General features: G+C 39.1%; 1 protein-coding gene across 2 annotated transcripts in view; it reads right to left on the bottom strand.

Moving 5' to 3' along the window:
• proser1 (proline and serine rich 1) overlaps positions 1-14,651 on the bottom strand; it is a 40,795-nt gene that overhangs the window by 25,148 nt on the left and 996 nt on the right. The window contains exons 1-7 of one of the 2 annotated variants that reach the window (XM_072262862.1): positions 14,413-14,475; positions 13,652-13,775; positions 13,322-13,390; positions 12,768-12,862; positions 7,482-7,575; positions 4,084-4,194; positions 738-821 (exon numbers count right to left, since the gene is read on the bottom strand). In XM_072262862.1, coding sequence (XP_072118963.1) covers positions 738-821; positions 4,084-4,194; positions 7,482-7,575; positions 12,768-12,859 — 381 coding nt within the window. In that variant the 5' untranslated portion in view covers positions 12,860-12,862; positions 13,322-13,390; positions 13,652-13,775; positions 14,413-14,475. Of the gene's footprint in view, positions 1-737; positions 822-4,083; positions 4,195-7,481; positions 7,576-12,767; positions 12,863-13,321; positions 13,391-13,651; positions 13,776-14,412; positions 14,479-14,651 lie in introns of those variants that run through there. The other variant, XM_072262861.1, reaches the window with a different exon arrangement.

The raw sequence follows: 14,651 nt of genomic DNA, 5'->3' as shown, positions 1-14,651 counted from the left end.
TAAACTTAGCACTTTAAAATAGCATTACACCCTTAATTGTACATCTTAATACTTTATTTGCTTTCTTCGATCATGTACCAACATAGAAGAGACTGCTTACAATATATAATCCCAAAAGTTCCCAAATCTTTCTGGATGTTTTTATTCAAATACATTACCATTTAATAAATAAACACACGCACACTCACACACAACTTCATCTTATGACTGTAGAACAGATCTATTAAACACCATTTCTATGCACACTGATTTTTGGATTATTGGACATTGAATAGAATCACAAATTTTTCAAGGTAAATAAGTGTCTTTTGTTTAACGAGTATTATGCCCAATATATTACTCTGCTCCTACAATGAAACTACAATTACAAAGTTTGAAGATTGTTTGTTTAACACTAAATGAACTGACAGGTACTCAAATTGCAGATCAGAATACAAACTGATGTTTATAAAGTATGATGGGTGAAGTCCATTGAAAGCTACTGTGTTATCTAGTAGGTGTTTGTGCAATTTAAATGATTGCAATTTACCTTTTTTAAACAATTTAAAATACAAAATTATGATAGGAAATAATATACAATATGATGCAAACATATGCATTGCATCTTGAAAATGCTAATATAGGTGCATATACTTTCATGACAAATTATAATCATCAACAGAAACATCATTGTTTAACAACTATAATTCTTGACCTTATCAACTAAGTCACACCAAAGTTTTAAACTAAATACTCACAGGTTTAGAAGGTCCTAGAATACAGGTTGCTATTCCTCGACTAGTAGTATAACCTTCTTCGTTTTCTTTCTTAACAGCAAGAGCCTGATGAAATAAAATCACAATCAACTTTTCAACTATCAAATTGGTATTTGACCAACATGATTTCATTTTTCTCTCATCTATATTTGAATCTACATTCAGTTGCCACTTTATTAGGTACAATTGTTGGCCAGGAGAAACTTCAGTCTGATAAAGGACAAAGGAAACAAAGACAACTAGCTTGTCTGCTTCTTACCCATGGATGTATTTGAAAATTTGTCCTCCAATTCCAAAATTTACTCCAAAAGCCTGGGTTACTCAATAGTTCATTTGCCTTGCCAGCGCGTTTTAATTATTTAGTGTGTTTAGTCCACTGATGGATTATCTCCCTTGCCTCCTCCACAACACGTGTCCAGTCTGCAGTCAAGTGAGGAATTGGTGGCAATTCACTAACAACAGTCCCACAGATATTCATCTGTGTCAGCGTGTTGGATCTTGAAGTTCTCTTTTATTAGCGTCTCCTGCTAGCTGAGGCAAGGTTCGTCCTCCAATGGTCAGATCTAAAGTCACATTCCCTATGGCAACATTGTGACTTTCCAAAGGGCATTGTTTCCATCCCTTGGTATAACTGTGGCCCCTGTTGCTATATAATATGTCTGTCCCACCGATGCATATTGCAAGAAAGACTGATTATTCACAGGCAAAATAGACAAAGAACAATTTTCATAAGTACTGAAACCACAATTTGTATGCTTCTGCTTTGTCATTTCTTCCAGACAAGACCAGTGGTCTCCCCCTTGACGGCATCGTGATAAATCTATCCCTTTCCCAGTACTATTCATAACAATAGCAAGTATTGGTGGGTTACTTAAGGATATCAATGTATTCTCATGATATTTGCCAACACCGTGAACACTTTTCAGAGGGTAGGTTGAATTATTTCCACATCAACTATCAAATTGGGTCTCAGATGAGCAGCTAAAAGAATGGGTTGGAGAAAGGATGCCATTGTGTCACATTAGAAGCCTCACAATAACCAACAGAGTACTGGGTACCTGTGATGATGGTAAAGGAATGTTTTATGCCGGAGCAGTATTCCACATTCCCCAACATGGAAATAATTCCTCCAATTCCTCCTATGGGCAGTCAACTGAAGGAGAGAAGGATAATGATCCTAAGATAAATATCTTTGGATAAAGAGGAGGGAGATGTTAGCCAGAAGAAACATCAGTCTGATCAAGGACAGGGGAAGCAGACAAGCCAGTTGTCTTTGTTTCCCCCATTTTGTGGACTCTGAACAGTTTCTTGCTCTTGGATAATCTAATCAGAGCAAATGAATGTGGACACAGGAAGCTTCAGGTAATGATCTGCTAAACCTGAGACCATTCTCAAACAAGTAGCCATTTGTTATGTAAAGGGATGGACTCTGAACTGATTCTCTGGGACAATCTAATCAGAGCAATATACCTGAAACCATTGTCAGAGGAGTAGCTACTTGATATGTAAAATGCCAGAGCTGCAATCTGTAACCTTGTTAGAAACTGTCTGGGTTGCCTCATTTAACCAACACACATCAAAGTTGCTGGTGAACGCAGCAGGCCAAGCAGCATCTGTAGGAAGAGGTGCAGTCGACGTTTCAGGCCAAGACCCTTCGTCAGGACTAACTGAAGGAAGAGTGAGTAAGGGATTTGAAAGTAGGAGGGGGAGGGGGAGATCCAAAATGATAGGAGAAGACAGGAGGGGGTGGGATGGAGCCAAGAGCTGAACAGGTGATTGGCAAAGGGGATATGAGAGGATCATGGGACAGGAGGCCCAGGGAGAAAGACAAGGCGGGGGGGAACCCAGAGGATGGGCAAGGGGTATAGTCAGAGGGACAGAGGGAGAAAAAGGAGAGTGAGAAAAAGAATGTGTGTATAAAAATAAATGACGGATAGGGTACGAGGGGGAGGTGGGGCATTAGCGGAAGTTAGAGAAGTCAATGTTCATGCCATCAGGTTGAAGGCTACGCAGACGGAATATGAGGTGTTGTTCCTCCAACCTGAGTGCGGCTTCATCTTTACATTAGAGGAGGCCATGGATAGACATGTCAGAATGGGAATGGGATGTGGAATTAAAATGTGTGGCCACTGGGAGATACTGCTTTCTCTGGCGGACGGAGCGTAGATGTTCAGCAAAGCGGTCTCCCGGTCTGCGTCGGGTCTCGGCAATATATAGAAGGCCACATCGGGAGCACCAGACGCAGTATATCACCCCAGCCGACTCACAGGTGAAGTGTCGCCTCACCTGGAAGGACTGTCTGGGGCCCTGAATGGTGGTAAGGGAGGAAGTGTAAGGGCATGTGTAGCACTTGTTCCGCTTACAACTTTGATGTGTGTTACTTGAATTTCCAGCATCTGCAGAATTCCTGTTGTTTGGGTTGCCTCATTTAACTGGTTTGGACCAGTCAGAGTGTAAAGGCACAAATACACAAGGCTAGGGTGGGCAGAGCCATGAAACAATGTTGGCTGTAGCCCTGTACTATGACCAATAAGAAGGTGACCCAGGTAGGTCAGGTGACCTTGAGCCAATGGGATGGAGATCCAATGGTTCAATTGATGAGGACCAGTACAAGACCCAGGAGCTCCAAATACACAGGGGTGATAACTCTCCAGCAGCCAGGGACCAACCATCGCGGATATGGAGGACCCCACAGACATGTGGAGATTGGGACCACGAGGAACGCCCGGCCAGCGTAGACTCCTTTCCCAGGTAATATCTTTTTCTCTTCATTGACTGTTCATGGACTGTCAGGGGTTCTAGTAGGGAGCAAACAGGTAGCTAAGAGTCTGAACCTACCTGCTTTTTTTCGTTGAAACAATAAAAGTTACTTGTCGGTATATACAGATTCTCTGTGCCTCACTGATCATCATTACAAGGGGTGATTCTTGTAAAACAATGCAACTATTTTCAGTCCTCTGCCCCTGCTACTTAACCAGTCCTTAAAATACATGAAAGACCCATTCATGGTAACTCTCCTAATATTTTGTGCTTACTTTCCTGTAGGAGAAATACCTAACCTGCACTCATAAATGGCATGAGACTAGAAACCACAAACGTTTGGAGAATCGTCACAAACAAATTTATGTCCTCCATTGCTCTACTTACAGCTTCAATATTAACTGGGGCTGACATGAAATTTGTTTCCACAAGTCTACGGAGAAGGATATGAATTGTCATTTAGAAGTTTCCATCTGGGCAAGTATTCTAAATAGGAGCAGTACTTTCATCACAAATAATCAAACCAAATCTTGATCAATGTATGACAAAACAAAGCTTGCATACTTACTGCTAGCAAACCATTTAACATACTAGGTTTTCCTTTAGGGTAAGGATTTCCTGGAATCATTCCACATGAAGATCTCATGGCAAGAGGAGCCTTACAGCCAGCTTTAGAAGCCTTGAATCCAAAAACAAAACAAAATCCTATCAGCAAAGCAAGTATAATTCAGAATCCAACTTGTTTTATATCCATTAGAAAATTTGCAAACCAAATCACTCTGAAAAGTAAGCTTTCTGTGGTTGAGCAATTTAAACAGATTTTAAGGAATAGTTATCACCTGAATCCAACAGTGAAAAAATGAATGCATCTGCATTTCTCAAGTTAAGTAATATGATTAAGTAGCATTTCTGATTCTTTTTCCTTGCATGTTCCTATTGAAACTCTCATGTTTTTGCAATATAATATGCATAACCATTTATGATCTGATTATTAAGTTAGCACATTTAAAATTAGAGTTTAATTGTAAGATCAAACAAAAATAAAAATAACTCAGCTCAATGTCTAAAGCAGTTATTAAATGCATATTTGAAATTCATTTGCATTAAGTATGGATGTCAACTACTGCTGCAAAATAGCATTTAACATAAACTTAAAATTATAATAATCTAGTGGCAGTGGATTGCAGTTACTATATCATACACATGATACAGGGTGTATTGCAGAATTCAAAAAGCTGTATTTTACATTACAGCCACCTGGAAATCTGTAGATTTTATCATTGATTCGTAATCTGTCTGCGTCATCTATTACTTTGACTTCAAACGGGTCAAGTTCACTTGACGAATCCTTTTCACAAATGTTTTCTCCTGCTCCAGATGTCCTAACGTACCATTACGCACACCTTTCCTATTCTTGCTGCTAGAGCCCCTGGCCACTGTCTGGGTTTGTGCTCGCAGTTCAGCTGGAGCTGGCTCCTCTTACGGTTCAGCCTTTCACCGTGATATGCATGTTATGGATCTATGGCTTCTAAATGTGTTTCAAAGGGAGTTCCTCAGTCTGTTTCTTAGCAGTCACACTGGCCTCCTGCACCATGACCTACCGTTCCAGGTAATACACTTTATCAATGCTTGCTATGAGACAGTCTTTCAAACAGAGGTGTTTCTTTTACATTAGTCCTGATAAACCTGAACTCATTAATAACCAGACACACTGAGAAAGATTGAAAGCCACCAGACAGAAAGGTTGGAGACTCATTGCCTTATAGGAAAATGAGAACATGCTTCTGGACAGAAATACAGTGATACTGGAGCTCCTGGACAAGCCACTTGAGATCAAAGTATTGGACAACTGAAGGAAATCTCTAAACACCAAAGCAAAAAAAAAAAATCCCTGTTACATCATCATATTTTGTTCAGTACAACCACAAACAGGATCACAACTGCAAAGTTACTGTAATGAAGTGTGTTAGCTAAAGAGCAACTAGAATCAAATGCATTCCACATACCGGATTTTGAGTGCATTCCATAAACATTATTAATAAAACTGTACTTTCAACCTATAGGCATATTCAAAAGGCCTTTGGGCACCCAATGCAAAACTAAAACCTGATGGCATTGCCATCAAAATACCAACAAATTCAAACCAAACAACACAACCAAAAGGTCAATCTGCAACTCTGGAAAAACTGCTGCATGTCAATATCAATACACTTCTCACCCAAGAAGCTGCAATCTCATGTACACTGACAATGGAGCCAATTGCAGTGGGTGCCACTGACATATTACTGATCTCTACTCTCATTGATAACTCCACCCCCAGATACTATGCTCCAATTTGGTTAGTGAGCAACCATATGAAACTGGGTGATATGCAAATTAACTGGGCCATACAAGCTATGCCTGGTTCCTTCAAAGTCAATCCCAGCTCAATAGCTTCCACTGCTGTCAAATGTCACCTCTTTTGTGATCCATCAAGACAATGTCAGTTTGTGCAAGCCATTAGTAATCCACTGTAACCAACTCACTCGGCATCCAACTTGCCAAGTGGTTTAAAGAAACCATTCTCCATTAACATAATTTTGTTCATTTCCACAGTGGTGATGAAAAGAAGGAAGACTGGGCCAAAGGCACTGCAGAAGGCATGGAAATCATTCTAGATTTAAAAGTAGGTCTAAGTGCCAAAGAAAACCCCCCTTTACCTGTGAATGCAGCAAGATGCATCAAACAATGCACCACAATATCACATAAAGATATCTTGAGATGAACTATTTCTCCAAAAAGATTTAATTATTTATGAACCTGAAACAATTTATGTTGCTCTATATGCATATTTTCAAGAAGATAGATTGTTCTTAGTTAATTATGTCCTGATCACCCAGAGTCATACTTACAAAATACAAATTCTCACAACACACATTTGGAATGCCAGAATACTTAGTTGTTTTGAACCTGCTCCAATTCCAGAATCTGGCCACCAGGTGCTGCTCAAGTGAAACACTGTAAACCTTAGCTTATTTTTCTGGATAATTTAATTAATTCATTTATTTATTGGCATACAGTGTCCTTTGAGCCACGCTGCCCAGCAATCCCCCAATTTAATACTAGCCTAATCACAGGAAAAATTTACAATGACCAATAACCTACTAACTGGTACGTCTTTGGATTGTGGGAGGAAACCAGAGCACCCGGAAGAAACCATTGTGGTCATGGAGAGACGTACAAACTCCTTACCGGCAACGGCAGGAAATGAACCCCGGTCGCTGGGTACTGTAAAGCAATGTGCTGCCAAGTAGCTATCTCCCTCCCTTTAAAATACTATATTTTGTGTTTTTAATTCCTTTCTTTATATTTTCTCTATACTCATGATGTGCATATTTCTTACTCTTTTCAAACATTAGAATTTATTTTTCTCAATTCCTTTTGTCCCAGTCTCTGGTCTGCCTTACACCTTACCCTATCCTGCTTTCATTCATTTAAGATCTAGACCCTGGGTCTGTCTCACCTGCCTTTTATTGCCAACATCTGGAACAGAGTCTGCTCAACATGACAAAAAACTACACTTTTGAAATTTCTTTAATGGCTCACACAAATGCCGCTCAAGGCAAAAAGACCAGCACTGTGCCCCACTTTGTCCTTTACTCTGTTCACTCAAACTGTATTTTGCTCTCCTAACTCTGGTTAATATTTATGGCAAAAAATATAACTTGCTGAAATAGACAACTCTCAGTTTCTCTCTCGCTCATTACAATTCTCATCACAATATTTTGGTCCAATTGCCTTTTAAAACAGTACATTCATTCTATATATTATCCAATATCTACCTACATTTAACCAAACCATCTGATTACATTAACTGCATACTTCCTAATGTAGCATCATTGAAATTTTTTTTATATGAATATAGCACTGAAAATATACCTGGAAAAACAAATGTCAGTAAAGTGATCTAAGCAAGAGATTTATTACCTGATCAAGAATTTTTTTGCAGCGTTTCTTTTCTGGCAAGTGCACCCGGAAAATATCTTCAATAGGTCGATAATTATGGGGATCAATGATATTCCTACATGTTAAAAAAAAACCGTTGATCACACTTCCCCTGCTCACCAAAAACTGTCACGTTATAACTATTAGTTTCATAACCTGACACCGTGAACATTACATTCCTAGTAACAACTTCACAATAAGACATCATCCCTGGAGCGCAGAAGAATGAACTGTGACCACGTGTGGAACAGACAAGGTGGATGGCACGTCTTTTCCCCAGTGTAGGGGAGTTCAAAACTAGGAAGGACAAATTTAGGGTGAGAGGGGTAAGATTTAAAAGGTACTTCTTTCTTGCAGAGGGCAGTGAGTATATGGAATGAGCTCAGAGAAAGTGGTTGAGCCAGGTTGAGCATCATTCAAGAAACACTTGGATAGGCATGTGCAGAGGCAGGGCTCAGACCTTACAGGGATATGGGCCATCACAGGAAATTGAGACTAGGTAGGTTGACACCATGATCGACATGGACACATTGTAACTAACAGCCTATATTGATGCTGCATTGCTCTGTGATTCTGACTTCATTTGCAATTCTCCCTGCTCAATAAAAGCTCATTGGATATAACAGAGGCCTGCTAAAATCAAAGATAGCCAAGATTTCTCAATCAGTTATTATTAGTCACAGTGAAGTAAATAGTAACAACTCATATATTGATTTGAATTGACTTTATTACTTACATCCTTCATATACATGAGTAAAAATATGCAATTTATAGTCATTTGTAACAAATAGTATGTACAACAGGACAGACAATATAACAGTCAGATGGCCTGGTGGAAGAAGTTGTCCCGGAGCCTGTTGGTCCTGGCTTTTATACTGAGGTACCATTTCCCGTATGGTAACAGCTGGAACAATTTGTGGTTGGGGTAACTCAGGTCCCCAATGATCCTTGGGGCTCTTTTTACACATCTGTCTTTGTAAATGTCCTGAACAGTGGGAAGTTCACATCCACAGATGCTCTGGGCTGTCCGCACCACTCTCTGCAGAGTTCTGCAATTGAGGAAAGTATAGTTCTCATACCAGGCATTAATGCAGCTAGTCAGGATGCTCTCAACTTTGCCCTTGTAGAAAGTTCTTAGAATTTGGGGGCTCATACTTCTTCAACTGTCCGAGGTGAAAGACACAGTTATACTTTTCTCACCACAGCCAGTAAGCACAGACCCCGTGACATCTTCAGTGATGTGTATGCCGAGGAACTTATAGCTGTTCACCCTCTCAACCCCAGATCCATTGACGTCAATAGGGGTTAGCCTGTCTTCATTCCTCCGGTAGTCCACAACCAGCTCCTTTGTTCTTGCAACATTGAGGGAGAGGTTGTTTTCTTGACACCACTGTGTCAGGGTGATGACTTCTTCTCTGTAGGCCGCCTCGTTATATTTGAGATTAAGCCAATCAATGTAGTATCATCAGCAAATTTAATTAGCAGATTGGAGCTGTGGGTGGCAACACAGTGATGGGATATACAGAGAGTAAAGGAGGGGGCTTAAGATTTAGCCCTTATGGGCACCTGTGTTGAGGGTCAGAGGGGCAGGAGTGAGGGAGCCCACTCTTACCACCCGTCGGCGATCCGACAGAAAGTCCAGGATCCAGCTACACAAGGCAGGGTGAAGGCTGAAGTCTCTGAGCTTCTTGTTGAGCCTGGGGGGGGGGATTACGGTGCTGAATGCTGAACTGTAGTCCAAGAACAGCATTCTCACATAAGCATCCTTCTTCTCCAGATATGTAAGGACGGTGTGTAGAGCTGTGGCTATTACATCACCTGTCAATCAGTTGTGTCGGTAGGTGAATTGTAGGGGGTCCAGTTTGGGTGGCAGTATGCTGCAGATGAGGTCCTTAACCAGCTGCTCAAAGCATTTGCTTATTATTGAGGAGAGTGCGACAGGATGCCAGTCGTTCAGACATGTTACTTTGGTCTCTTTAGGTACAGGAACAATGGTGGATGTTTTGGAGCAGGAGGGCAATCTACACTGGGAGAGGGAGAGATTAAAAATGTCTGTAAACACACTTGCCAGTTGTGCCATGCACACTCTGAGTACCCGCCCTGGGATGCCTTCCAGTCGCACAGCCTTGCGACTGTCCACTCATCGGAATCACCTACGTACTCCGGCCTCAGAGATGACCAAGCTGCCGGTCACTTCGGTGGCTCTCCTCACGGACTTAGTATTGGCGACATCGAACTGAGAGTAAAAAAGATTTTGCTCACCTGGGAGAGAGGCAGCAATGTTGGAAACACCGCTGCGTTTAGCTTTGAAGTCTGTGATGGCGTGCAGACCTTGTCATAAGCTGTGTGTGCGGTTGGTGGACAGCTGTATCAGGATCTTGATCCTGTGACTTTACACAGATCATAGCTGTATTTCTTGAGCTCCTGTTAGTCACCGGCAGTGTAAGCTCTGTGTCGTGCGTTAAGTGCTGCTCGCACAGAACTGATGATCCAAGGTTTCTGGTTTGGATAGACACTGACCAATTTCTGGGGGACAACATCCTTGATGCATTTCCGGATGAAACTCGTGACCTCTTCCGTGAACTCAGAGACATCTTCATCATGAAAGACATTCCAGTTGACGTCATCAAAGCAGTCCTGCAGCATGGAGGCTGACTGGTCAGACCAACAGTGGACAGTTTTAACTATGGCCGCCTCTTGTTTCAGCTTCTGCCTGTACTTCGGCAGCAAGATGGAGGAGTGATCTGATTTTCCAAACGGCAGGTGGAGGAGCGCTTTGTAAGCATTGCGGAAGGGAGAGTAGCTATCTCTCCATGTGCTCACCTGGGTGTGTTGACAAAACTTCGTGGAGTCTTTAGACAGTGACGCTCTATCAAAGTCACCGCTACTTTCCGCTCTTTCTTGCGGTCAGTGCTGCATTTCTCTATGACTCAAGGTGTTGAGTGAATGTTTCCCATTCCATAAGTTGAAAGGAACAGAGCTATGGCTTGTTTACAATCTATAGATTGTCCTTGAAAATACGATGTTAAAAGAAAGAATATAATCTGGTAGGTCTGAGAAAGATAACAAAGAAAGAGGATTTCTGCTAACTGAAAGTATCAGAGAAGTTGTGAGATCAAGAGAAGTGGATAAATATCATCGAAGCACGTGTAGACCCAGATATTTCAGATGGTAAATAAGAAAAAGGAAAGAACAAAGTGTGAAAAGAGATAAATGAAATTCTATAAACTTGAGCTCACATAAAGCTCTGTTGTACTTATACTACCTTACGCTCGCCTAATCATCCAATCTCGATGCTTGTAGCCCTACACTGAGTCCTTGTCTATCAATCTCTCAGTTTTAAAATGTGCATTCACATTCAAATATTTCCATGGCTTTGTCCCCATAACCTGCACCCAACTCTGCCAATGCTCCAGAAATCTGGACTTTTTTAACTCTAGTCTTGCACTCCTTTCCCATTCCACATACAACCCTTCCTTAAGATGTGTAGAAGCCAAGCTACAAAGAAGCTGCTGTAAATCTCTCCATTTCTTTATGCCTTCCAAATATTCTGTACAACTTCTCTTAATTGTTAACAACTTATATGGTCACTGTCAATGTCTGGTACCACAGCTGTCAAATGCTTTATGTTAAAGACACTAAATAAATGCGGCGTAGTGCAATGATATTGCAGCCTCTTACTTTCACAAACAGAATACTCACCCTGCTTCCTATTCACATATCTATTCACCACATTTTGCTCCCACAGTGAGTTTCCTACTAACATCAGGGAAGCATGCACTCCAGCACAAATAAGACCTTGCATCAAAGAGATCTGGCTAAAAAAAAGTGAACAATTTGTAACTAAATATTCTAGGCTACAAGATAACAAGGAAATGCCACAGGTATTGGGATTAGCCATACTGATAAGATACAAAATGGCAACGGAAGGAATTTCACCTCAGTGGAAAAAAACAGCAGAACAACAACAAATAATATAAAAGATGCAAACTTACAGATAACAATGTTGCAGCAGAAAGATTAGGATTATATAAATCAATATATCAGATGTTATTTGTGCAACTGCACTCCCATGATGAAGCAAATAGAGTTTGAGTTGGATACTGTAGCTTACAGTGAATCAAAGCAATGAGGAAACTAACAAAATTTCAGTTTTAGTTCTAATAAAAGTACACCCAGTGGCCATTCTAGTAGGTATACCTGTTCAATAATGTAAATATCTAATCAGCCAATCATGTGACAGCAAGTCAATCATAAAAGCATGTAGACACGGTCAAGAGATTTAGCTGTTGTTCAGATTAAACGTCAGAATGGGGAAGAAATACAATCTAAGTGACTTTGATGGTAGAATGATTGATAGTGCCAGATAGTTTAACTCAGAAACTGTTGATCTCCTGTGATGTCATGCACAAGCTTCTAAAGTTTACAGAGAATAGACAAAAAAAAAAACAAAAGCAAATCCAGTGAGCAACAGTTTTGTAGCTGAAAGTGCCTTGATAATGAGAGAGGTCAAAGGAGAATGGCCAGGCTGGTTCAAGCTGACAGGAAGGCAACAGTAACTCAAATAACCATATGGTGTGCAGAAGAGCATCTCTAAATGTATGGCACATTTGCATCTTAAAGTGAATGGGCTACAGCAGAAGATCACGAACATACTGTGGCCACTTTATTAAGTACAGGAGATATTCACAATTAAAATTGAAAAGAAGACAATCAACTAGTTTTAAATCTTTATATAATAGCCTGTGTTTCAAACCAAGCAATAATACTGCTTAGGAGAACTATCCCTTCAATGATTTGTATAAAGATCATAAAAGATGATTCGTACCATTATTCGATTTTGAGTCATTAATACATGTACATGTGAGAAAGAAAGGAATCTTAATTGTATTAAGTGAAGGACACAAATAAGTATTTGTGATCAATTTATCAAGCATTCTTCATTTTTGGTTTAAACCTAAATCTTAACCACTACGACAGCTTGGCACTCCATTATCTAGATACAACCACTTACAGTTCTGATTCATAATAAGCTTCAAGATTTTCAAAGCCAATAAAAGGCATAACTTTGCTTTAAAAAATGTGCACACTTGCCATCAATATAATTTTCCTCTATTTACGCTCAAGCCTGCTATCTTACAACCCAGTCTTAGAATTTTGAAATGACTCAAATCTGCTAAAAAAAATTACAACTCCAGTAAAAACAGTATACATTGTGTCAAATGAAATATTTCAAATTATTACATGTAACATCTAAAACATACTTACAAAGCTATGAGCTCTAAGGCAACGAGTTTGTCTTTAGTGAAAGTGAGACAATGGAGGATATTTATTACTTTAGATACATGGATGGCTACCATTTTCTGAAAAACACAACAACCAGGTGATTTCAGATTAATTTGTCAATTACTATTATTGATAACTCAATTCCACAATACAATGTATTCATTAAGATAACAATAATGTTGATACATATCTTTAGCTTTAAAAATACCAAAACAGACCAAGCCACACAAGGTATTTGTCAAATGGGTAGATTTTATGGAAAGTCTTGGAAGGGCAAAGGGAAACAGAAGGGTAGAAAAACTAAGGGGTTGAATTTAAGAGTTTAGAACTTCAACAACATGGCAGATGGCTTAAATTTGCAGATGACCAGGTGACTAGAATTGGACAAGTGTGAATACCTCAGTAGTCGTAAAAGTGGGGGATATAACAGGAAATTATATATAGTCAAACCATTCAATTTTAATGAAAGGTAAAACCAGGAAAATATATTATTAATATCTTACAGTATAACAACACAGTATGAGATTAACACTTACATGTTGTAAAGCTTTAAGAGCTTTTAGTTGTGGCTCTGCCCAAGAAAAATATTTCAGTAGTTCAACTACCTGCAAGAAACAATATGGATACATTTAGTTTTGTAGGAATTCAAACATACTTCACCAATAAAATCACTGGCACTACATGATAATAACAGATTTTTAACCAGTTTTTCACAGCATTCTATCCTACATATTTGCATATATCAATACATAATCATTCATATTGATCAAATAAGTAAATTTTTCTGCAAAATTACCAAAACCAAATGAACGTCTTCCATCTGATGCCCTGTTATTCCTTAGATTTTTGCCAGACCACTTCATTACCTTCTAACTTACTACACAGTCTTGAAGAGAAAGAAGCTCAATCAGTTACTTTCATTCAATAAATATGAATAAAAAGTACAGGCTGTCTCCGATAACAATGTCCTGAAGTTGAAGTTGATTTTGCCTACAAGTCAGAAAGTGCACAAAACATCACTTGATGTGGCAACCATACCTCCATGCTATTGTAATGAATGGTATCAAAAGCACATAAAATGTTAAGAACAATTACTAGAATTGGAGAGAGAGGGGAAACTAAAATGGCTGCTCATAGAAACAAACATATGTACAACACATCAAAATTTTGAATTTAAAATTATAACAACTCTGTATGTAGAGGTTTCTACAAGTCAGGCATTTCTAACCTCTAGACAGTCTATACTGGAAAAGATAGAGTATCTTACTCATGGAATATACAAGTTTAAAAACAGATATTAAGTATTAGTAACCATTGATCAGAAATAGAAAAGGTTGAAAGCAATGTTAATATTTTTGGTCTTGACCCAAAATTTTGACTATCTATTCATTTCTATAGAATCTGCCTGACCTACTGAGTTCCTCTAGCATTTTGCGTGTTGCTTTTGATTAGTTTCATTTCTGATTTGGACAAAGGAAAAGATAACATTAAAATATAATAAATGTTTTTTCTCTTAATACGCCAGAGAAAAATTATACACCTGTCATAATAATTTAAATTGTTCATTGCAATATAACAAAACTAACACAAATCATTAGAGAAGCAAATGTGTATTCGAAGGTAATACCTGCTCACTTGAAAAATATCCATGTACATACTCAATTGCTTTTATTTTCTGATCAGTCAAAACACCCTAAAAAAAAGAATATTTCCAGTTTTAACATTCAATAATAAGGTCCTAAAAAGTAATGACACTGTACTTGAGTTGTGTTAGTAGAAATAGACATTGTAAAACTTTAAATATCAACTTTAAGTCATGTTTATCTATAATCTTTTGAAGATAATCAAATAGTGGGTCAATATCTT

Source organism: Mobula birostris, chromosome 7 (assembly GCF_030028105.1).
Source record: "Mobula birostris isolate sMobBir1 chromosome 7, sMobBir1.hap1, whole genome shotgun sequence".
NCBI classification, from domain to species: Eukaryota; Metazoa; Chordata; class Chondrichthyes; order Myliobatiformes; family Myliobatidae; genus Mobula; species Mobula birostris.
Note: the sequence above shows the minus strand (reverse complement) of the source record. Positions and strands in the feature narration are given on the sequence as shown.